Source organism: Tauraco erythrolophus, chromosome 3 (assembly GCF_009769465.1).
Source record: "Tauraco erythrolophus isolate bTauEry1 chromosome 3, bTauEry1.pri, whole genome shotgun sequence".
Classification (NCBI taxonomy): domain Eukaryota; kingdom Metazoa; phylum Chordata; class Aves; order Musophagiformes; family Musophagidae; genus Tauraco; species Tauraco erythrolophus.
In genome coordinates this window covers 1,271,131-1,296,389 of record NC_141467.1, presented here as the reverse complement: position 1 = coordinate 1,296,389, position 25,259 = coordinate 1,271,131, and the positions used below count along the sequence as shown (strand labels likewise).

At 42.9% G+C, this 25,259-nt stretch overlaps 2 protein-coding genes across 2 annotated transcripts in view; one reads left to right on the top strand and one right to left on the bottom strand.

Annotated features, from left to right (window-relative positions):
* Positions 1 to 5,920, top strand: part of DCDC2 (doublecortin domain containing 2) — a 34,590-nt gene extending 28,670 nt beyond the window's left edge. Inside the window, exons 9-10 of the mRNA XM_086608909.1 lie at positions 4,251 to 4,598; positions 5,813 to 5,920. Coding sequence (XP_086465035.1) covers positions 4,251 to 4,598; positions 5,813 to 5,920 — 456 coding nt within the window. The remainder of the gene's footprint in view (positions 1 to 4,250; positions 4,599 to 5,812) is intronic.
* Positions 5,921 to 11,523: 5,603 nt separating this feature from the next.
* Positions 11,524 to 13,159, bottom strand: NRSN1 (neurensin 1). The gene is made up of 2 exons (XM_009989755.2): positions 12,977 to 13,159; positions 11,524 to 11,922 (listed from the first exon to the last, which is right to left on the bottom strand). Exons 1-2 carry the CDS (start codon positions 13,157 to 13,159, stop codon positions 11,524 to 11,526), a joined length of 582 nt encoding a protein of 193 aa, XP_009988057.1.
* Positions 13,160 to 25,259: the final 12,100 nt, after the last annotated feature.

Sequence of the window (25,259 nt, the reverse complement as noted above, 5' to 3'; positions counted from 1 at the left end):
GTATTGGAACAGGCTGCCCAGGGAGGTGGTGGAGTCCCTCCCCATCCCTGCAGGTGTTTAAAAACCGTGTGGATTTGGTGTTGAGGAACATGGTTTAGGGACCCTGACAGTGCAGGGTGAATGGTTGGACTCGATGATCTTGAAGGTCTCTTCCAACCAGATGATTCTATGATTCTATGATCCCTAAAAGGAATTCAGGCATGTTGCTGTGCCAGCCTGCTTTGCTGCGGGGATATGATACTGGCTATTAAGATGTAAGTGATGTAGAATGAATCTATGAATCTGTTGGGGTTTTTGTTGTTGTTTTTTTTTTTTTTTTTCACCCTGCAGATTCATAATCCCCACCTCCCACTGTCTTTCTGTGTTTATTTGTAAAAATCACGGGATGATAAATTTGTCTTGACAGGCACTGATTTGGGTCTTTTTTGTAGATGTTCACATGCTTGGTTCTTTCAGTAGCGATTTGTTTTCCATTATTAGACGTTTCCACTGATTAATGCAGTCCTGATGCCATTCATTATTCCCCATTTCCTGGGCTGTGATGTGAGATTGTGTAGCTCCCCTAGGTGCTCTCTCTGTGTCTGGAGTGTATCATCAGTAGCAGAAAATTTGCACCTTTCATTTGCAGTTTTCATTACGGAGAATACGTTTTGCTTTAGAGACCCAAGATTCACCTCAGTGAGCAGAACAAAATGTTTGTCTTCCCTATTGCTGAAGGCAAAATGTTGAAGTTTGCATTGATTCAACATGAAAACAGGCTGACTGCTCGAAGAGACATTCCTTGATTAAAAAGGCTAGAGCTTTTCATGAGGAAACCTTTTGCACTACATCAGGAGGGATTTCGAAATGGCATTTGGAAAGAATACAGGCAGAACTTTTCATGCTCAAATTTTGCTGCAAATGATGCAGCTGTAATTGAAGCCTTCTGGGTTTTGAGTACTGACAAGCCAGCAGATAAGATTCATGTTCTTCTGATTGACACTACATTTTTATATTGTTTGTCTGGGCGAGATAGGGAAACTTTTTCGGTTGGTTCCTTGCATCTCAGAATGAGGAGAGATCTTCCCTCGATTTCTACATTGGATGACTGAGATTCCCAAAGCTATGGCAGCACAATGTGATCTTTTCTTTACAGGCCTGTGTGGCCAGCTGTTGGTGGGCCTTCATTTCTTCTGAGTGAAGCCTGCAAATGCACTTCTGTTGGAAAACTAGTCTTGATACCGCTTTGGAAAAAGTTATCTCTCTCTGTGTGCACCTGTCTTGAAAAAAATCTAGTAATCCTAAAGCAATTTTTCTGATTGCTTTACTTTTAGGGCATTTTTTATTCACTGTTGGAGAGGGACTTTTTACAAGGGCATGTAGTGATAGGACAAGGGGCAATGGATTTAAACTGAAAGAGGGGAGATTTAGATTAGATCCAAGGAAGAAATTTTTCACTCTGAGGGTGGTGAGGCACTGGCACAGGTTGCCCAGGGAAGCTGTGGCTGCCCCATCCCTGGAAGTGTTCAAGGCCAGGTTGGATGGGGCTTTGGGCAACCTGGTGTAGTGGAGGGTGTCCCTGCCCATGGCAGGGGGGTTGGAACTAGATCTCTGAGGTCCCTTTCAACCCAAACCATTCTGTGATTCTAAGAGTCTGTTTCTCGAAAAAAAAATAATTCTGTATTTTTGCAACCTCAGTAGGGCTTCTTTTTATATGCATAGCAATCTCCTCATTGTCTACAGGGATGCTGAACAGATCATACTATATTGTAGGGTGTGAAGTTTAGGTCAATTTTAATGTACACATGGAAAATGTTATGGAAAAAATAAACATGACGATCAGAGAAATAGAGAAAAATATTGTTGACTTAGGTACATGTTAAAAAAGTAAGGATCTGATCAGATGTTTTCTTTTCTGCCGTGGCTGTCTTGTGACTAAGGAATTATGCATGCTTCCAGTTACCACACAATGAAACTGAGGAATGGAGCTGACAAACTCTTTCTTCTACACTTCAAGTTACATAGTTCCATTCATTCCAGTTAGACTTCTGCATGCTCTGATCTTATGAAAAATTAAGACTCTGTGGACTCACGTGCTGCATTTGTTGTAAAAAATAAGATAAAATAATGCATCCAACCCATAAAAAGGTTAGAGTTTAAAGGTTGTGGAGATAAAGACTTTTTTTGCCTTCAGGAACAGCAGCACATTTACTGTGTGGGATGTGTAAGACTGACGAACCCCTAACTACTCATTTTCTAGTTTTTAAGAGCCTGGGTTTTGTAAATGATGTGGAAGAGAAGAGGGCTGCTGTCACATAGCAACCCTCTCTGGTTCAGGAACAAAATGTTTTGCTGTTGGAATCTGCTCAGTGTGACTACAAAGCACTCTTGACTCGGGAAGAACAGAGAATGCTCTGCTCTGGAGAGGTTTGGTGCAAGCAAAGCGTTCCTGATGCTGCATTTGTGAGAGGTATTCATGCCCATATTCGTGACCTTTGAGATTTTGTTGTCTACCTCATTGTTTGTTGTGACAATTAGCCATTTCCAAATGGCGTCAAGAAAACAAAGTTGTGTTTTACATTAATGGTTCAAAATAATTTCCACCTTAAATGACTTATGATACTGCACTTTTCAATATTCTAGTACCAGTCATGTACCTTCTCAGAGGTCACATTAGCATTCCTAGAGGAAAAGAAGCCAAATGCTTCAATACCTGAAGATTTCCTGACTTGCTGCTTTTGAATGATGATGGCATTTGGTAATGTAGCTCTTAAGGAATGATAACATGATGAGTGTAATTGGAATACATCTTTCTTTTTTAAACGCTCTGGTTTTGCTGACATTCAAAATACCATCAAGCAATCGTGCTTCTTGAATGCAAAACGAAATTCACTCTGTTCTTCATCAGCCTGCCAGTAAGTCAGGAGGTTTCCAGAAGCCATGCTGGGTCCATGTTTCCAGCATGAAGTTGGGAATTACTTCAGTTGTTCTATGTGCCTTTGGTTGAATATGCCTTTCAGTATTGCTAGCCATTTGTCATTCTGTGGATTGTTACAGTGCAATAACTTGTCCTGTTTGAAGCTGTGTCAAGATGATATTGTGCACTGGCTTAAAAAAGTTGGTTTATGTTGCTACTTGGATATCAAAGCAAAAGCAAGGCGTTTCATCAAGTGTTGGTATTAATATGTTGAAGGTGATGACAGAATCCTTTTGAAATGTTAGCATTAGTGAGGGAAAGAGATTTTTTAGAAGAGAAGTCTGTAGCAGATAGCTGCTGGCATAAAGGAGCTGCTAATGATAGCAGAATTCCAAACGCTTTGGATTAAGAGATGATCTATTTCCCTCAGCTTGTTTAGAGTCCGATGAGGCTGTGTGGGAGGCAGACACCCTGTCACTCCTGTGGGATTTTTTTTTTCTCTTTATTTTCATTCAAACCTTAGCACAAATAGGTAAGTTATCTTGGCAGCGGGGGCATTGGTTCACTGAATAGTCAGGTGAATATTCAAAGCTGAAACTGGAAGACAAATGACAAAAACTCGATAATATGTACATCAGTCTTCATGAAACGATGCTGCTATCAGCTTTATCTATAGTGAGTTTCTGCTTGCTCTTCTTCAATATGGGACAAGATCCTGTTCCTCCCATCTATTGATTTGACTGTGTGGGAAAAAATAACTGTCAAACAAATTCTAACCGTGCCACCTGACATAAGGGTCTTTGGGAAGAAGAATGATGTTATGGAAGTGACTAGTAGGTCTGCCTCATCTCTCTAGCTACATTTCTGGGGATACAAAGAGGACAGGCTGCACAATAGGATGGATTGGCATGGTGTGGCCTCCTCCATAGGTAAAATGCTTCTTGGAGAACAGTTTGTGGGCTAGTAACGCATGATGTTTTATTGTGACAGGATTTTATAAACAAGTACGTACTAAATGCTAGAATGTCTGAAAACCTGGAGCAGCTGGAACCAAATAGCTGTTGCTGTATTATTTAAACCTAGCTCATTCCAGTTGTTTCGAGTATGGTCAAGTGGATTAACCCAGTGTAATAGATTCAAATCTCGCTAACACAGTTTTTATGTAGAATAAGAGTGCATTGTGGGGTATTAGTACAGAGGCATCATTTTCTGACCATGTAGACAAACCTCCAATTAGCATACCTACTCCCCAGTAATGATGTAGTTGTGATTTTGATGTCTGTCACATTTCAGAATTATGTGGAGTATCCCGATTAAAAATGCCTCACAATGCGTCTGCTTTTCCTTTCTCCAGAGGCCAGCAGAAACTGTAGATGAAGAAGAAAATGCAGAAGAGGAAGATGACAGGGGAGATGAAGCATATAAAGGAGAGGGAGAATATCCAGAAGTGAATGGAGAGGAGAAAGAGGAAACCGTTAAAGAAAGAAGGGAAGTGGAAGGAAACAAGAAGAAATTAAATGGGAATTATGAAGGTGGAGCAGAAGAAACAGAGAATGTTGACCAAGCAGAGAAAAAGGAACTTATCCATTTACACAGAAAAAAAAATGAAGAAAATGGTGAGGGAATGGAGCACTTGAACTACCAAGGTGATGTTGAGCCTGAAGAAGAAATAAAAGAGGAGGATTCTGACAGTCAGAAACAGGTAAGTGTTCTTTCAGTTTGTGGTTCTTCAGTTATTGTTCCTCATTCATCTCACCCTTAGGCTTCTCAGGTGGTCTCTAAGTAGCTCTCTCCTGATAAAGTCCTGAGATCATTTATGAGAACTTCAGTTTGTGGGAAAAGCTGTTTTCCATCTGTCTAGATCAGTTACATCAGTAATTACATTATATGCCCTCCCAACTGAGAAAGCAGATGTTTCTTGGTATTTGATGGATCTGCATCTCCTGCTTTCCTGAGTATGCTGAATTTGGGAAAAAAAAAAAAATAATTCTTGCCATTTCCAGAAAAGCGTAATTATTCTATATTTCCACACTACATTGTCCCTTAGGGCGGAGCAGAAGGGTGTGTTCGTGGAATCCCAGTGCCTCACTGTTTTGAGGAGTTGGCTGGCACAGAAGCTGTGTTTCATAAAGGTCTCTTGCCATTGCTTTGTGGAAGTTTCATCTCCTTTCCTTAGAAATTGGAAAAGACAGCGGAGATGAATGAGATCCTGAAAGCAAGGGGCTGTAGTCGGTGTGAAAGCAAACATCCCATGAATTTAGGAGACACGGTAACATGCTGGTGGCTGAGATGGAGGCGTGTAGCCCAGAAATACCCAGTGAACCACCCTGGCTGTCAGGTGAACTGACCAGCAAACGGAATGTAGGAGACAAAGTGTTTTGTTTGATGGGGAGAGTCCAGAGCTGGGAAGAGGGAGATTCTTGAGCATCTGAAGCAGACCAAATTGCTGCATATTCTCTGCCATAGATGGCTGTAAAACTCTTCCTCTGCTTGTTACGACACTGGAAATGGTTTCTTGCACCTTGCAAATGGACTTTCTTTGGTTTCTATATGACAAACAACATTTTTCAATTAAGAGAGCCAAGTAACGTCACATTTTCTTGGGCCTTGAATTTATTCTATGCTTGATATATTGATTATTTTGTTTGGGTTTAGAAAAGCTGAAGTTATTTATGGAAGTGGAGAAAGTGAGTGAGCATTCACTTTAAATGGATATATGGGTTACTGGATGTTTGATGAAAGAATTGGGTGGGAAGCTCTAATTTGAGTACTTTCTTCTTCGGAAGGTATATAAGTATAAGGTGAATAAAAATGTTAATGTGATCACTCTTGGAAGATATTTTTTCACCTTAAGAATATCTTGTGGAAAGTCTTTGTTACCCGATGAAGTTAACAATACCTGTCTTTTTTCTCTAGGTTGATTCCTGTCTTGAAAAAACATCCACAAATCCAAGGGTAACAATCACCAGCCCACAGGAAAGTGAGAAAAATGACCAGAGCAGTGACTATGCTGCAATTGTATAGATAGAAATAATGTAATGAGCAGAAAACAAAAGATTATAATATTTAAATATAAAGCATGGTTTTTTGGTGACTCAAAACTTAAAATAAGAAGATAGGTTGAGACCCACATATTGAGTCTCGACATGATAATGTGTATGGAATGACATAGAAAAAAAAAAACGTTAATAGCTACTCCAAGAACATTGAATTATTTTTACAAGGTGAGATTTCCCAGTAGAATTTGAGGGGGGAAATACAAGCCTACTGTATAGTAGTATTAGAAACAAATCAACTATTCTGTGTCATAAAATGGTTAGCAGTAATAGAATAATGACAAAAATGACACTGTTCCAGAAAAAGGGAAAAACCCACCCAAATTCAATGTCAAAACTTTTTTTGCAGATTTGTTTAGAAAAGAGATTTTTGACTTTGAATGGGGACATACACAGTTTTTACCTTTTCATGATATATATGATTTCCAGGCATCACATTAAGATACAATTAGAATACATTGTTCACTTAATGGACTTATGCCCACAAAAAATGGTCATCTGTAATGAGGTCTCAGTTTTAATGTTACTAAACAGTAGATTTTCAAGACATTCATTAGAATTGTCAGATTTTACATTCACAGATAGCACTTATTTAGCACTATGAATGTATGTGGACAGCCTACAATATTGCAGCACGTTCCCATTTACAGCAAGAGATGTTGTTGATTGTCCTGCATCAGCTCACGAAATTGTTGTCATAATGAAAAAAAAGTAGAGTATATAGCAGATGAGTTTCAAAATTTGAGTTTGGATGGATTTGTAATTCAATCTATGTGAAATTTAATTTATTAATGAAAAAAAAAAGAATAGGCCTGGATTCAGACTGAAATTGCCATGAAACCATCGTTATCAATGCATTCATTGTCATACAAAACACGTTGGGAAGAGCCACCAGTTTTCTGTACAAGTCAGCAACAATTGCTGCATTTAATAATCCTTTACATAGGTTTGATCCTTAAAGGTTGGAAGTGTGGCATCATCTTTTTGAGCAAGCTGGCTCCTGATAGGCTGTGGCTTAATTTGCATTAGTAAATATGACATTGATCCACGGTATTGGTTCTCTTAACGCCACCAGTCCTGTTGCTCGTATTGTTTCTCTGGTAGTAATGGGAATAATTTGTAGTCCGTTAATTATACAAAAGCAATAGTGGGTTTCCTTATCATTAATGCTGGTGAATTATTACTATGAAAAATGAAATGCCATTTTTGTTGATTTCATGCCATTAAGACAAAAATTACATTTATGAATAAATCAAACTTAAAACACTGTTTGAGGAATGTGAAGATCCGTCATGACTGAAGCTCATACAAACATACGCACTTTTTCTAGTAACTATGAAATATATTTTTCCAATGGAGTAGAAATATGTAGAGATCCTTCAGCATGTTTCTGAGCATTTGGCAACATAAGTATAAAATCCATAATGTTAAAAACCATAGGAACAGGGTTAGAATGGTTTGCCCTGCAGCATCTCTGAACTGTCTGTGACTCCTGTGTCCTTTGTTGAACTGTCTGACAAAGATCTGAGGGAATATTATGTTTGTGATTAGTTCAAAATAAGCTCCTAATTTAGCCAAGCTCTTAAGTATGTATGCTTCTTTTATTTGGTACAGCAATTAAACCTATGCTCGAATATCTTTGATTTCACTGGGATTTAAGAAGACATTTAAAGTAAAAAACAACCAACCCTGCCCCAAACAGAATGAATAAAATAACTGTACATGCCAGTGAGGAAAAATTACACACAGAAGTCTTCTAGGTACCTTTATAGTTAATCCTGTACTGGAATAATATCTGCAGTAGTATTGAAAGCTCTCAATACTTAAGCAGCTAGAGAAGGCAGCTCTGTCTCCTCGGGGGGCTTAGGGGAATTTACCTGCTCAACCTTCTGTGCAAAGCTGGCAAGCTGACCAAGGAACATGGCTAATGCTGCATCTTTGCTCCCTTAGAGCTCCACAGCTCGTAAGCCTACCAGTAAGCATGGGCTGACAGGTGTTGCTAAATCGAGACAAATCTTGCACTCACATGACTATGAATGGGCTCTTTGCTGGAAGTCAATGGTGTACCAGTTACAGGACTCTACTTGCTGTCATCTTATTGCAGATTAAGACTTGAACGACCTCTGAGCTGTTCTTCATCCTCAAAAGTTTGACGTTAAATCAACATTCAAAAATATTCGATGGAGATACTTAATTTGGAGAACGTTTACTTCAACATGTTGCAACTAGAAACAATATTTAGAAGTGATAAGTTTTCTCCCTTTGGTTTCTATTTATAGCTTCTGTCTGCCAACAGTTTGTCATTCCTTCCCTTTTCCTCAAATGTTTGGTGTCTTCCGTGCTTAAAAGACTTACAGATATCAGTAAGAGTACATTGAACTAAATTTTAGGGAAGTGTAATACGATCATTTTCTTTCATGGGAACGTGAAATCCCTATGAGTGTTAATCAGCCTTTAAAATGTTTTCCCATGTTTTCTTCTAAGATAGGCAGGATATGTGCTAAAAGAAAGCCAGGATAATGGTAAACCATACTCCATCATTAGCAGTGCTGAAAAATTATCTCCTGTCTTTATTTGCAAGAACTCATGAATGGGAAATAATGGAAAAAGTGGGCCTGCAAAAACCAGCTGCAAATGATGAGGCAAAACAATCAGATCAGTGACTTGCACGCTGTCTCTTCCGTTTGTGGAGGCGATGGAAGTATTGGCCTGACGTACTGGTAATACGCAGCGATTACTCCCACCGTCCCTCTGTAACTGGTCTGGCAGCAAAACTGAGCTTTGCCCTTAGCAAGTGGGCTCATGCAGGAACAGTGCTGTGCTGTCTGCTGCACGGCCAGGCAGGAGCTGAGGACAATCAGGGTGTGGATGGATTGTTGCCCAGGGATCACTGTGCACTGGGAGCAAATGGAAGGTAAAGGGGCCAGGACAGCCTCGAGGAGGGAGGACAGAACAGATGCTAAAGAGGAGCCTTTTCTGCACAGAGGAAGCAGCCCTAACCTTCAGGAGCGTATGTATTAACAAAAATGAAGCCAGTGATTACCACTCAGACTGAAAAATGTGATTTCTTTCACCACAATGGCAGAGGAAATGGTGTTGGGCTGTGGTTGCATTGTCATTTTAAGACAAATGAGGCAAGAAGAGGGGAAAGAAATCAGGTGAGCACAAAGAAACTGAAAGAAGCCTCTTGAGTGAGGAGGTCAGAGGGTTGGGAAAGAAGAGTTTGGCTGCTCAAGCCATACTTTATTTGCAGTAGGGAATCCATTAATGTGCCCTTCGGAAAAGTGATGGCAGCCAGTGCTGGGAGGGGAAGTCCCAAGCAGTCCCAAAGTGGAGCGTGTGCTGCAATACGGTGGGGATGGAAAAAGGGAAAAAGATATATGGAAGGGAAAGAGCATGTGCAGGGACAGATTGTCCTCAGCCTTGCTGGAAAGTTGCCAGAGAGCTTGGCTGCCCCTCGCTGCTCCCCAGCCAGAGGCCGTATCACAGGCGTTTTCCACGAGAACAGCAAAACCCAGATCTCCACTGCTCTTTTGCTGATGCTTCAGTTCCTGCACATGAAGGTGTTAAAAAACATTACAAGGAATTTTATTTTGAAAATGTCTCTCACATGTCTTAATCTTCCCAGTGCATGTTTTCTTAATAGTAGCAGAATAATTTTCTGCTCATTATTTCTACGAAAACCCTATGCAGCACTGATGCTTTGCTGTGCAGGATTGCACCCTCTGGGAGGTCTCAATTCTGGGAAAGCTCTGGGCAACTGAAAAAAGGGTTTAACGAGGTGAAACGTGTGTGGCGACGTTAGCCACACAGTGTTACCAGCTTTGCTGCTGCTGCTAAATCCCAAATGCATTTCCCATCCCAGCAAGCTGCAGTATTTTTAAGCACTGAGTGCAATGTGCTTATGCATCCCTAACGTGCCAGAGAATTACTGGATGCACCAAACCCTACTTGGTTTCCTTCTCTGTAATTGTGTGCATGGGACAAGCTCTTGCCTGTCTCTTCGGTGCTCATGTTTGGACACTGCAATTGCACTGCTAAGACAGGCACTTTCTTTTCAGAAGAAAATTTTACTTCCAATGCTGTTGACAGCCATGATAATTATCGCAGATTCAGCTGAAGCTTCCAAACATGTATGTTCTGGTTTATTTAAGCTGTGGAAGTAGGAACTGAGTCACAGAGCACCAAATGTTTCATCAGCAAGGGAAAGAGCACAGCTGTTGCCATGTACCTGTCAGTGCTGGGCTGAAATCTTTTCTTCAGCACCAAAGTGACCTCCTCACCCCCGAAAGCTGAAAACACAGATGGCATTAAGAAATCGGTGAGTTATGACAGCCAATTTCTCCTTTCAAGCTGAAATACTAGATTTCTAGAGAAACCTGTTGGACTAGAAAGAGACTTTTCATTAAATTCATGGTTGGCTCACGCCTGGAACTTTATTCAATCCATTCAAAAAATAGACAGAACTATAAGGTGGCACATGTTGTCAGAGAGTACGAATGTCACATCATTCTTTATACAGTTTAATTTAAATCCATAGATTAAGCCAGTGAAATAATTGCCCTGGGTGGGAAAATAATTAAGGGTTGTCCGTGAAAGGACAAGTCTTCAGGTAAGCATTTACACAAATGTATCTGGTTAAGCATAACTTTTTCTATGCTCTATAAAAATATAAGCAGCATTTCAAAATGTCTTTAGGTAAGTATGCCAAAGTCACCCAACATGGCATTAATGTATTGACAGAATACGAGGCCTGGACATGTCAAACCACATTTAGTAATCCATACCCAGCCAATACTGAAACTTGTTGTATAAGCTTCAAACATAGTACAATATAATGAAAGAAACAATATCAGACCAAAGATACACAAGGATGTGTTCCTCCTCTCATATGAATTCTTTATTTTGGTGGGTTTTTTTTTTTGTTAATATGGCAATGATTAAGACAAAAAGTGGCAGTTTTGCACAGATTAGTTGTAACTCAAGATCAAGTATAACTTGCCTTTCCCAGAAAGTAACATTGCTGGGAAGTGACATGTGCAAGGATCAAATTAAGGGCACCCACTGTCATGTTTTACCTCTGCAGTATTACTTTGATACAGGCTGCAGCACGCGACAGGAGGACAAGTGCAAATTACAAGGGCAGGATCTTGGCTTCCCAGACAGCAGAACCAGGTTGCAGAAGTAGGACTAAACGGTATTTTAAAGACAAGACTAAAATGAAACAAAAAGCCAACTCATCTAAACTTTATAAACAGTGGAATGTAGGGTGTTCCTGGTACTGACTTCCAGAGATGCAATCCGCTAAGCTAAACACCGAACCGTTGCTGCAAGGACTTATTGGTTCAACACGGATTAAAATGTTCAAATACACTGAATATATTGGTCACAGGTCTAATCACATAATTTCCCTTTTCCTCAATCCTAAATTTTATTAGAGCAGCTTCCCCATCAGCTGTGTTTGTATAGCAGAGTACTTGATGTTGTAACCGACTAGCACGTACGCCAACAACAGCTGGTATTTTCTAGTTAAAGTGATCTACGAGTGAGAAACAAAACCTAAGGAAAGGGTCAGGTTTCAGACAAGGGCTGGACATTTTGAACTTTGGACAAAGTGACAGGTATCTTTGATTCTCCTGGTGCTGGCCCTTTCGTGACTGGGTTTGCATGGGGTTTTATATCAGCTATTCTCTCTTTAAATCTTTGCTGGAGGTACTTTTCTTCTTTGGAGTAACTTTTAGTAAAAGCAGACATCAGCAGACATGCTGCCACGGTGGACCCTCCAACGCAAAACAAAATTGCTCCTGCCAGCTTGCATGTATCGAGGGACCCATTAAACTGAATGGCACGGGTATCCACCACCACGAAATCATCTCGCCCAAGAGCTTCGATTTTCAGTGGCACAAGAAAACCCACTACGAGAACTGCTAAACCTATCAGCATAAAAGCCGTCCCGGAGATGAGTCCGACCTGGAAAACAAACAAAGAAACAAAAAAACCCCAATTAATAAGGCTCTCCAGTTTTCAGCTGGTAAGTGGTCCTAGGAGGCACTTAACTTCCAGTGTTTTGCAGGTACAAACTGTTTGTTTGAACAAGTTTGAACAAGGAAGACAAATTTCTCTGTTCTAGAAGGCTGATATTTTTATTATAGGTCATGTGCGGCCCTACTAGAACTACAATATATGGAGAAACCATCTTTTTCCAACTCAAATTTAACTAATTCATTATTGACATGCTGGAAACAATGGACTATGCATCTCTACATCTAAATCGCATTTCATGTCCAAAGGCCCCATCACTGAGAGAATAATAGTTTAAACTCAGTGCTGTGTGATCAATTACTGCTTTAGCTTTAGGTGGTGGTGAGCACCAACAGTTCAGCCTCTGCTGATAGTCTGTGTACTATCCACCACTTGCTTTTACTCCAGGAAATGTCATTCCTTCGCAGGGATTAGAGGGAAGTTGCTATTGCAGTGAACAGATCACAGAATGTTTCTAGCATGTTTCAAGTGTAAGTGCAAAATCTGGTTCACACAGGATGGCCCCACCATCAGAGCAGAGAGGTTGGATGAGATGGCCTCACAGACCCCTTCCAACATCTGGTGTTCCTCCAACTCTGTCAGGTTCCCTAACCTTAATGGAGATCTTGTGGTTTGCTTGATCCCTAGGTCACGCAGTCCCAGACTTACTGCTGTGAACCTACTCGTCCTGTTTTCAATAATCTAGCAGGACTGTTGTGGGTGCAGAGCAGAGGCAAACTGCACTGCCAAGCTGTTGGGTTGGGTTTCCCAGACAAGACTGATGTTTCAGTGACATGGCTCCTTGTGACAGAGAAACTTGGGGATGCAAAGATCCTAGGATTCCCTTGGAAGCTGACGTATCGTGGTATGAGAGCTCTGTTTTCAGACAGTTATTCAGTCATCTCAGTGAAAACTAAGCCTTTCTGGATGAATACCTAGAAATCATTAGTTTCACATGAAAATCTCAAAATGGGAGTTTCTCTCTCCAGCAACAGGCAGTTACCTTCCAGAATGTAGAGCTCCACCTGCTAGGCGATCTCTGGATCTGAAAATCATCCTCATACTCCCAAATTGAAGCTGTGCAGTCCTCATAAAACTGATGCAGGTAGGACCGAACCCCGTAGCGCTGGTACCCTCCCTCGGTGCTGCCCTGCTTGGACCCGCAGATGTCAGCATAGGAGCTCATCCTTCCTACCTGCAACGAGAGGTTTCATGCAAAGCAGATCTAGTTACCGATGTGACAAGAGAGCAAAGCTGGCTGCAAACTTTCCAGGTGACACAAAGAAAAGCAGCCCAGGAGAGACCTTTCTTCTCCTTCTTTTCCCAAACCAAGAAATGAGCCTGGAAGAGTTGTGTGCACCGACTCAGCTCAAGCAAACTCCAGGCACTCAGCAATTACTTTTTCAATTATATATATATATATATTAAAAAAAAAAAGTGGTATGGATATCAGTATATAATCTGAACTCCTGTGGGGAAACACTGAAGTTATTCTACTTTTGGAGCCTGTTTATTCTTTTGCAAAAGAGCTCTTCTTGTTTCCCTTGGGAGTCCTTCCTTCTGCTGTTCATTCCCCACCTCAAAAGAGAGGAAAAGAAGTTCTGTTTTCTCAGTGCCACTATTTCTTCAATAGCTAGCTGTCATCTTCCACAGGACACGCACTGAAGAGTTCTCGTGAAAACAGAGCTCTGCCCACATCATAGAAACACCTTGGGGTGAGAGGAGAGGACGAAGCACCTGCGTAATTCACCAGAGCTGCCCCAGCTCTCATGCACAGGGTCACCCAGCCTCAGGGGTAAGAAAAGTTTATGTCTAAGACATCAACGTGTCTTTTGGTTACGAGCAAGCAAGCGCTCCATCTCCCAAATCAGAAAGAGAAGAAAGTAAAGAGGCCAACCAAAGCTCTGCAGAGACTCATTCTCTCGGGTCCTTACGTAGATCTTTGTTCTCACATCAACCCTACCTCTTTAAATAAATTAAGTTTAACTCCTTGCCAACTTAAGTCATTCAGGTAAGCATATTTAGCATCACGTAACTAGCAGAAAGTGAGGTGTTTTCTCCAGCTGGAAGTGACTCCATAAAGTCAATGCAGAGAAAGACCAGACCTAACATGACCAGATAACGTGGCCTACCAAAGCTTGCTTGCATTACTCCAGCTGTCACCAGGAGACAATTTTAGAACTTCTTTGATTTCTTCAGAATTTAGAAAGCAGATGAAGCACATTGCTGACTCTGAACCAGCAACTGTAGTTCTTGCAATCAATTTAAGAAACCTCAATGTAATGTGACAGAAAGCTGTATAAACGCTATCTTGCACTCATTGCACTCTCTGTAGGTTTAGTCAAGAAAAAGAGAGGAGGGTGTGTTGTTTCTAGCAGCCTGATGAAGAATTGCCTATAAGAAATACAGCCTGGAGTCACTTCCGTTACACGTAGATTCTTTAGCAATCTAAAATGCTAATAGGTGGCTTTTGTCATATGAGCAAAATAATAAAGAAGAGCTTGTGAGGTAGAAGAGAAAACAAAAGAATGATCTTTTGCTTGAAAGAGTTGTGATAATATCAAGTAGTACGACCTTTTAAAATGGAGGAAAAAAAAAAAAAAAGGACTGGAATCTCCTACCTTTTGCAAAGTATCTTGTCTCTTAGAGACAAGAGAAGAAGGCTTCCCAGCCCTACATGACTCATGGAAGCAGTCTGGGAGTCTGGCCTACGATGGCCTCTTTTCTCAGCTGCAATGCAAACATAATGTTGTTCTTGCTACTTACAGATGGGGCAGGGGAACTGAAACAGAGTACGGTGGGTGCGAGAAAATAGTTCTCCATAAATAAAAGGATGTCACGGGATTAGTTTACATTGGATGAATAGGTAGCTATGACCTCTTGAGTGTTGATGTGTGTTTGCATGTCTCACCTTCATGGCTAAGAAACTAAACGCTGAGATGTTGGGAAATTTTTTGCTAAAAAGAGTCACCGTTACCCAAATCTCCACTACACACAAATGGAGAACATGCATCCAGGCTGCACAAAGTGGTTTAATCATTAAAAGTTTTTCAGTGCCTACACCAGCTGTGCCCAGGAACACATGGGATGTATGACCTTCAGAGCGCACCACCGCATAGTAGCAATCTGTCCCCTAGCAACTTTTGTTTCCATGGCAAAAGCTGTCCTGTTTACTTTGAGCTTTACTATTCTCCACCGATCTGGGGAGATGCGACTGGATTAGTGAACAGGCAGGTTAAGAGGAGCATGCTCCAAGAAATATCCAGTACATTTACTTTGCTTTCTTATTAAAGGGCTGGACACATTTAAAAAAAGGATGAGGAAGTGGCTCTTGAAGGGCAGGACAAAGCAAATACGGATGCACCATCGCTCCGCAACGCCGCGCAGCCACAAACACCGACGGGTTTGAACCTCTCCCTGCTCCAGATCTTTTCATTCCTGCAAAAAGCAATTCCCCCATGAGCAGCGAATACCCGAACACACACCCTGGATTTGACGGGAATCTCCGGGATGCCCTTTCCCATGCCCCAGCCACCCGGGCAGCGCTGCGCTCGGCCCGACGCGCTCCGCGGAAATCTGCGCGATCCCCTGCGCGGCCCCGGCTGCGTCGCGCATCCTGCTGTCCCGCTGGGCCGGGGCTGCGGGACGGGCGGCTGCTGGCCCGGCCGCTTCCCGGGGCGACCCCCCGCGCACGGCGGAGAGAACGGGGCCTCCCTCGGTGCGCGGGGAGCCCGGGCCGGGGCCTCCCCCCCATCCGGCGCGGCGGCGCCGCCCGCTCCGCGGCCCCCGGCCCCTCCGCCCAGCAGCCGCACAGGCCGCAGCGCGATGCGGGCGAAACGTGAGAACTCCGCAGCTCCCGCACCTCGGCGGGCATCTCGGCCTCCGCGACGCGCTGGCGGCCCTCCCGGCGCCCGCAGCCCGCTTACCGGCGCCCCGACGGCAGAGGAGAGCCAGGTCCGCCCCCCCTCGCCCTGCCCCTGCCGCGGCTCCGGCTCCGCAGCGCGCCGCAGCGGCGGAACCCGGTGCCGGCGGAACCCGCTCCCGGCGGCGGCGCGGCAGCAGCCTCGGCCGGGAGAGCCGCTGCCAGCCCCGGGGCCGAGAGGCGACAGCCGGGGGCGCCGCTGGACCCCTCCCTCCCCCGCCGTGCCCCACCGCCACGTCCCCGGCGGGACGCTCCGCGCCGCGCAGCCCCTTTCGAGGGCACCGACAGCCGCAGGAGCCTCCCCCGCCCGGGAGCGGCGGCCGCGGGGTTACCTGTCCCTCCCGCCGTTCGGCCTTGCCGCCGCGGCCACGCTAGCTGCGGCTCTCCCGCCCCGCGCCCATCTCCGCCGTGCGCCGCGCCGGCCCCGGGCACCGCGTGTTCCGCGCGGCCCGGCGCCGTGCCTGCGCACTGAGCCGCGGGCGCGGAGCGGTGATGGAGCCGCACCGCCCCCGCCCGGCGGGGGCCCCGGGGCGGAGGCTGGGGCGGAGCGGGGCCGGTCGGTCCCGGTCCCGGTGAGGACGGTCCGTGCGGCCGCAGCAGCGGCAGAGCCGTCCGGCGGGGCCGGGCGCGGAGCGGCTGCCCGGGGGCCCACCGAGCTCACCGGGTGGCGGGAGCAGGAGCGGCCTTAGGACAGGTCTGTAATCGCAACGTCCGCCCTTCCCCCTTTTGATCACCTTGAAAAATGCTGAGACGCGATATTTTTATTTGTCTAGGCGAGTGGGTAGACGTGGCAAAAAGTGATGCATGAGCTGCAAACAACAAGGCGCTGAGGTCTGGGGAAATACCAGTCTGCAGCAGACCCGACTGGGCTTTCAAGAGGAACAGAGTGAGGCTGAGGAGCAAGCATTCGTGTCTGGGGTCTGCACTAATAACGACAGGTTAGTTCTTCAGGAGGAAGGGATTTCAAGTAAGCAAGTTTGGGGAATTAAGGAAGCGAGTGAGGGAAGAGTCAGAGAGTATAATAAGGCACTAAGACCTGGAGATGCTAAAATGTATCCCACAAAGATGCAGAATGCTGTTTCTCTGAAAAAATTAGAAGAATGTAAGAATATATAAGAATAATATATATTAAGAATAATATATAAGCATAAGAGAAGTTGTAGATGCCCCATCCCTGGAAGTGTTCAAGGCCAGGTTGGATGAGGCTTTGGGCAACCTGGTGTAGTGGAGGGTGTCCCTGCCCATGGCAGGGGGGCTGGAACTAGATGATCTTTAGGGTCCGTTCCAACCCAAACTATTCTATGATTCTATAATATATAAGAATAATATATAAGAATAATAAAAATGCTAAAGAGTTATTCTAACACTTTGTACTGAAAGACACACAAAAATAGAGTATCATTTCATGCAGAAAAAAACAAAGTGCAGTTTAGCAAAATGGGGTCGTATTAGCCAAAGGAACAACAAAGGTCTTTTTAAAGTGCTTAAACCACTATCGTACATGAAGAAGAGAGTGAGATTAATGGTGGTTTCATTAATAGGAATGCCCAAGCTTCTTTGGAAAAAAAAATGCGTTTGATGACAATAGTAAGTTTGGGCAATTGCAAACTAAGGGTCGTAAAATTAGCTTTTAAAAAAGAGCGAGTAAGGGATTGCATTTGGATGAAGAAATGCTGTTTTCAGTGGATTTCATTCTCGTTTCAAGAGTAATGCCAAAAGTAGTTCCCCTGACCTGAGCAGAGCCACTTCCGCAGCAGTGTGCTATTCAGTGAGGCAGTCCAAGGCAACTAATTAGGCAGTAAACTGACAATTATTTGGGAAAAAACAGGAAAATACAGTGAAGTGATAAAAGAGTGAAAAGCAGGATGGCGTATCAGTCTTAAAAGAGAGTTCCTGATTGATTGTCCTGTAAGACTAACACCAGGTTTACGTGTGGTATCACAATTAAAAATGAATACTGCTTTATCCCAGATCTGGAAGATGTCTGCTGTAGAAAAAGCAGTTAATCTACACGAGCTGTCCTCTCTCTAGTCACAAAGCTAGCTTCTTTTGATTACTCATCTACTGACAAAGGGAATAAATAAAAAGAATATGAAATATCTGTGTTGGCCCAGCACAATTTTGTTTCCTGACGCAGAAGTGATACGCTCAGCAGACCAAGACAAATAAGTATTGTAGCAATGGGGACATGTGCAGTGATGCTAATAATGATCTCTGCACTCCAAATTAACAACCCTGAAGGTTAACCTCCGATAATCTCAGAAGTTGCTTTTAGTGCACATTTAGTGCATCAGGAAAAGTGTAAATTCAGTCTGTGATCAGAGCTGCTCTTGAAGTGTAGCTGAGCTTGGTTGTGAGAGGTGACGTACAGAAGAGTGAAAATGTCCTGTTTCAATGCAAAGGTGTTTTAGAACAACACCAGGACCTAGAGGTCATGGTGTGACTCATGATGTGAGCTGCTGTTGTAGGAAGGAATTTCCAAATTTAAGTTTTTCCTCAGTTCTCTGCTTTCACAAAATCTAGACTGTGTTTATCCTGAAGGCTTCAGATGGGAGTGGCGTGGAGGGTAAGTGCAATGTTCTACCTTAAGCTGTAGATGTTGTTAACATTTTTTTTTTTTCCCTTGTGGAGAGGGAACCCTTGTGCTTGCCGTATCTTCCACCTGCTGTGCTAAAGGTTTTTGCTGGACAGTAGTGACCATGCTGAGGAAAAATGCTGTATTGTCAAGAACTTCTGTAGGTGGTGGTGGTGTTGGTTGCCATAGATTTTACAGGCTTCTCTCTTGCTGAGAGGTGAAGTGTCAGCCAGCGTAGCTTCTAGGAGCCTGTGTTGACTAGGAAGGATTACAGCTTCTGGAAAACGCATGGGATTGGAGTACAAGCCAACCACTTCATCCCATAAATATGACTAAGCCTCTCTCCCTGCTAGGCAGTTTGACAGCGATCTCCCCGTGATCTGGGACACCTCTCAAGGTTGCTCCTCGAGGCAGAGAGACCTTTTACCAGTGGTGGATCTTTGGTAAGTGACCAATATTGTGCATAACCTAGTAGTATGGTAATTTTAATTTTGCGTTGGTAACTTTGATTGCATGCTGAATTGATACTAATGAAACATTACAAACCTTGCATATTCAATCCTTTAGACACGCACCGTTGACCAAGCCTGGGACTAGGACTGGGTCCAGCCACACCTAGACTCCTCTCTGAGAAGGAGTTTAGAAAGCAAAGGGGGTCCAGTCTGAACCTCACGACTCAACGGGAGGGTTTTCCTTACCCTTTATGTCTGGTATCTCTGTGAATCCTTCTAACCTGAGTCTAGCTCAATTTTCCTTTGTGTGTTTATTCCATGCAGTAATTAATGGAGTGAACTTTGTCATCAAAAGTTAAGTGGCGCTTTCACATCATATTAGAACCACTTTTGCTGATACTTTTGTCAGGGGTCTAAATCGCTCATTTTGTAACAGGTCTTCCAGACTTTCTTTGACAGAGAGGTTAGGTAGTTTCTTCAGATCTTTCGTGTTATTCAGAGTAGGGTTTTGGTGGTTGTATTTTTTTTTAATTTTTTTTTTTCATTAAGCTTATGCTAGATAATGAATTAGCATTTCAAAATGAGATTATTTTGTTTCTTCATGATAAATCACGAAGGAGGAATTGCCTCAACGGAAAACCCAATTTAAACCTGCTGCAGGATTAACACTCTCGTGCTCTTTAACTTCCAGGTGTTTAATCAATTACCCTATTTAAACCCAACTTCAGGAGTGGCTTGTGATGGGGTTTACTGGCACCTGGGCTGTAAGGGGGATGAGAAGCTCGACTTCTTTCCTGCTAGAGTCACCAGAATGGCTGTAGACCTGCAAAGTGGTGAGTTTGAGACAGCTCTTTCCATTTGTTGTTCTTTGGTATGTGTAATGGCTGCTAATTAGTTTCTCAAGCTTTGGATTAAATTCCATGTTGCAAAATAAAAGTGAAGTTACTTTCAAGAACAAGCTTTGTCCCCGAGAGTGCTGGATGGAAGTAAGCTCCTCATCCACTAGTTGTGTGAGTTGGCTATAATTTAATGTAATTTAATGTACTTCTACATGAAGTTTCTGCTCTTGACAATGGTACCCCTCAAGAGATAATGCTTGCATTGTAAGTTGGCTGTTATGTACATATGTGTAACTCTGAATAAATATTTCTTCAGAAATGCCAGAGGAGAGAACTGGGTCTTGGCAGCATCGTTAATGTTTACTGCTGCCTCCATCTGCTGCTGCTATGTTTTCCTCTCTTGAGATCCAGTTTATTTTGACTCTTATTTCCCTTCTACATTAATTGCATTCGTACTGTGCTCTTATTGATGAGGGGAAAAAGTTGATATAGAAAGACCAGCAAGGAGCTTGCTCTTTGTTATGTGTATCTGTTTGCTTTAGTAATATGTGGGCATTCTTCTGTTATCCTTTTTTCATGTTTCTCTGTGATCCTGATTTTGGAAGCTAGGAGGTAAATTTGGTAAAAGCTGTACTGAAATCTATTAGTACCAAGACAAATTGGATTTGCTCTCAGTTATTGTTTAATTGGAACAGATATTTTATAGACTTCTGGTCTTTTCTGTCTCTAGAACACGTTGCCTGTTGGTTTGTATCTTTCACTTAACAGGCTGTAAATACGTTTTGTGAGAGATATTGGGTGCTGCCCTCTGTAGCTGTGAGGGGAGGGGAAAGAACTTGTTCTTGGCTTTTGTTTTGATGACTGTTTTGATCACTTTGTTTATTAAGGGCACGTTTTTAGGTAGCAGGTTCTCACTCTTGCTGTTCTTTCATCTGAGAACACCCCGAACCCTGGGTGGCACAGAGGTAATTAATGTACTTCCCAAGAAGGAAGATGTCTTGCCAACAATGTGTTCATACTCACAGTAGACAATTAACTCAACAAATAGAAATTTTGGTAAACCACACTTCTATTCAAGCTTGTTGCTGTATTCCAGTGAGACACAGTAGTTTACCAGGTATTTGGGGTGCACTCAGAAATGAGGTTCATCTTACACTGCTATTTATTATTTGGTATTTATGTTCCAAAAGCAGTTCTACAATACATGTTTTAGGGTCTGGTGGTTGCATTTTTGTATTCACAAGTATATTCCCTTTCCTGTTATGCAGACATCTTGCAAAAGAGGAAACTGCCTACATTGTATTGTATTGTGCACAAAAACTGCTCTCAAATATTAGTGAAGGTAACTTAATCTTTGTGCTTTTAATGAGAAATATGTAAGAATACCAAAGAAGCTACAAAGATAATGATGTCTCAAAAACTCTGTAAGATAAGATTTCTGGGTGAATGAAAGAAAAAGAAAATTTGATCCCAGAATCCTCATAGCTACCTCTTACAAACGTCGTAATTTTTTCATGGACTTTTTGTCAGGGAGGACTCTAAAAGTACTAATTTGCATCATATCCTTCTGTGGAGTAAATGATATAGCTCTGCTTTAAGTCGGTGAAATGTGATGAATTTGATGAATTTCGTCTTCTGGAAGCTGTTTCCATAAAGCCAGAAATTCTCTGGAATTTGAAACAGATTGCAATACGTCTCATCTTGCAGAGGGGCTTGTGTCTCAAGGTGACTGGATTTTCTGAGTATTGCTTCAGAAAAAGGGGACAAGCCAGGGACTGACTGTTGGGCTGCTGTGGGGTTGTTATGTCTTACACCACTGAAACGCAGCCAACAGTTAGAACAGACCTATAATTTAACAAAATTTTCGACACACAGTGTCGATGCTGAGCAGAATATATAATAAGTGTCTTGTCTGGAGTGCCCGTCAAAGAAACCTTTGCCAGGGAAAGATCAAAATGATCCAGAGAAGATGCTTTTGCTAAGAGACCTATCTAAAATTGGTTGGAGCGTGACATGAAAATGCAGAAAGCTACCTGTTTGGTCACTGTTCTTGTTCCAGCTGGATACTCCAGGTAGTCTTAACTGTGTCAGAAAGTTTCCCAACTACCTGTTGTGGAAGTCCTCTCCTCATTTCATATCAAGGAAAATAATGTTTTCTTTTGCTTACTGTTGGAATGCTTCAGGGACTTTTTAAGGAAGGGCTGGTGATGGGCAATGCACATTGGCTGCTGGAGCTCACTGCAAGCAGTGTATCCCTGTGATCCGTGCGAGGGAGGAGGCCTGATGGCATCTTCTGTGACCGCTGGCATAAGGAGCTATATTTGGGAACCTGCTTTCTATCTGCTGACTCATCCATGTCAAAAATAAAGGGAATGTTAGACTTTTTTTAGACTAAACTGTTATGATTTTTATGGTACTTGGCATCTCTTAGAAACAGAAGCAATTGTCTCTGCAATTCCCAGTGCTTCTATAAGGTACGTGGCTATCAGTCAGTAAAACAGGCCACGTCCTGCACTGTGTCCTTGAGGGCAGCTTGGCCTGGCATGGCTTCTGTCTGTAGGGCTGCATGTGTGTCTGTCCCCACTTTCCCCACCATTCGTGCTGCATATGAGAAGCATGCTCCGAGACTGTGTCGTTGTGTTGTCTGGGTGACACGAGCCAAAACGGGATCAGTCAGCGTGCCAACAAGTGGTGGTGTGAGACCGTGCTTGTACCTGCGCCCTGGCTGGTTTGCTAGTGTAGACATGGCCATGGGGATGGTAGTGAAATGCCAGGTTCATGCTCCAGAGTGATTTGCTCAGTAACATCCCATTTCTGCTGTTCCTGTGTTCGCATCTAGATCCTCTGTCTGAACCTGAAGGAACTTGACTTTTTCTCAGCTCCCAGCATAGAAGAGTTTATCAGTCAGCTGTGGTTGGAGGAAAACAGCTCTCATGGTTGGGATGTTTTTGAAGAAGCCTTGAAGGGCTTCAGCCCCCTTCTGTGTTTGATGATGTGTTGGCTGTATAGAGCCAGAGGGTGATTTGTCACTTGAGGTCTTCACACGTTTGGATTCTTTACCAGTTGTAAAGAGGAGGTCGTCTTTCCCTCCTCGAGATACTTGCAAAGCATTCCTGGTCTGACTCAGTAGAGCTGGGCACAACTCACTATGTAAATTAATAAAATAATTAACTCCTTAGTTGACTCACTTTTCAAAAGCCTACACTTCCATGCTTTCTCCCATGTCAAGTGTGCTTGTTAAATTCATTGCTAATCAAGCAATATATTGCTTAATTGCACCAAGATTCTGCCTGAAACCTGGAAGTATTGAAGTTGTAAATCACGTGATCCAGGCTGCTGTGAAGTTATAATTGCATTTTAAGAGCTAACCGAATTACCAGAGAGATGTCTTCCACTAGACATTAACACCTTCCTGGAATCGTAAGGTCACAACGTGGCATTTGTCATTGCTTTCCTCTGTCTGGTCTCTGTTCTTGGCTTCTGTGCACTTGAATTTTCGGTGATGTGGGCAAATACAAAATTTATAAATGGGTATGTCTATAAATGTAATGATGTGCAATAAATAGGAGGTTCTTCTGAAAACACATGTACTGTATTGTGTGAACTCTTCTCCCCTAGACACATGAGCAGAGAATGTGTAAACCCCATGGACTCGTGCCTGTCCTGTTCATGTTTTGTGGTGTTCAGACATTACTACAGATCTCACCTGGGCTAACGTGGAAGACCCAGTTTCCAATGGTTCAGGACATACCTGCTGGAGAATCTGGGAGCTAAATATTGTAGTGTTTGTGCATCAGGAGGAACGTGTAGCCGTGGTCCCTTAGGACCGGGTTTCAGAGCCATGGAGCAGGTGCCAGTGAGCCTTGGTAAGAACGTGGAAACTGAGCCAGATAACCAGGGTTAAGTGTGGCTTGAGCACGTCTGTGTGAGTTGCAGTCACATCTTGGGGTTGCAATGGGGCATCTACTATTGCAAAACTCTTCTAAGCAGTGTTTTTTATAAGGGTGTTTTTTGGAAGGCGAAACCAAGTTCCTTCAAACTGACACGTGTTCATTCTGGAGTGGTCAGAGTGAGCCAAGACAAGTCTGGTACCATTAGCAGCTGCCTTGTAAGGACTGTGAGAGGATGGATGTCATCTTAGAGAACAGGGGAAGGAGAAGTGTGAGGCCTAATTTTCAAAATGGTGGGAGATAGAAGACCCAGAAAAGAGCTATCAGAGACCACAAACATAACTCATCATCCATGTGATGCTCTTGCATGGGGGAGATACCATTCCAAAGCTTCCAAACAGGACAGTTGTGTGCAAGCTAATGTTCCTCTTGGCAATGCTGAGGAGTTGCTGAATTCTTGTGTTTAGTCTTTAAATGTCGAGAAGGAGTGTGTTGAAGATTCAGAGACATTAAAAACTAAAGCTTTCAGAAATATGCCCTTCAAAGGAAGTATATTACTTTATGACTTGTATTGAATTCTGAGCTGCTTTTGAGAAGGAGCATCAAGGAGGAATCTTCCGTAGCCACTGAGTCTCATTCCAAGGATGCTGTTTTTACAGAAATCCAGAGAGAACAGTGCTTTTTCTATGTCTTTTTGAGCTATTTAAATTGTTAGGGTAATTTTCAATTCCATTGCTGATTTTGAAAAATATAATCATAATGTCTTCTTCCTTGAGCCCTACAATGACATTCTTGTTTTCCCTTTATTGGTGCCTTCTGTTCTTGGGGATGGTACTGTAAAAAGTTTAAGGTCTGTCTTCATGTTCCAGCTTTGTTACTTAGTGAAAATCTCATCTGCCTGGCTAGATTTTGCTCTTCAAAATCCTAAGAGACTAGTTTCTTAGAAAAACGTGAAAGTGAGATTTTAATTATATCCTTTAAATTGCTCTTGGATTTTAACCCTCTCTTAACTCCTAAAGAAATAGCATGTTCTTTGAGTCCTTAGGCTACATCAGGCAGATTGCTGCGTTAACATCGAGCTGTGTGGAAGGGTTCAGCTCCATTACTCAGTAATTAAAGTGCTAGAAACTACAGACATAGCACTTTCTGCAGTTGGCTTCATATTACTAATTCTATGACTATTTCTGGGGCGGTGGTACCTAACTGATTGGGCATTTACAGGAAACCAGTGTGGTTTATGTTAAGCTTGCAAGTTAATCCTTTGGAATAGGATCATGTCACACCCCCATCAGTCTCATAAAAAAAGTTACTTAAAAATAAATCCAACCAACTGCCAGTACCCAAAAACCATATACCTAATTGTTGAGATTTTTTTTTCTGAATGTATATCTTCAGAATTTTTCAATGTAAAACAGTTTCAGTATTTCTTTTGGCATGAGGCAGACCATACATTGGTATGTTTAGGACATCTGTGCTTGGACTCTGCTTGGTTTCCTCCCACAGTTGTAGTAACAGTGTATGGAGTAGAAGCTGGATTTAGTCTTCCTTAGGGAGTCAGAGGTTGTTAGCAGTGGCTCAGAGGAAAAATCTTGGGAATATAGATTTGCT

Excerpts from the sequence above, each read along its gene's own strand:
- NRSN1 (XM_009989755.2), bottom strand. The coding sequence starts at position 13,159 with ATGAGCTCCTATGCTGACATCTGCGGGTCCAAGCAGGGCAGCACCGAG. Across the intron at positions 11,923-12,976 it reads GGAGCTCTACATTCTGGAAG|GTCGGACTCATCTCCGGGAC; the intron begins GTAACTGCCTGT and ends TTTGTTTTCCAG.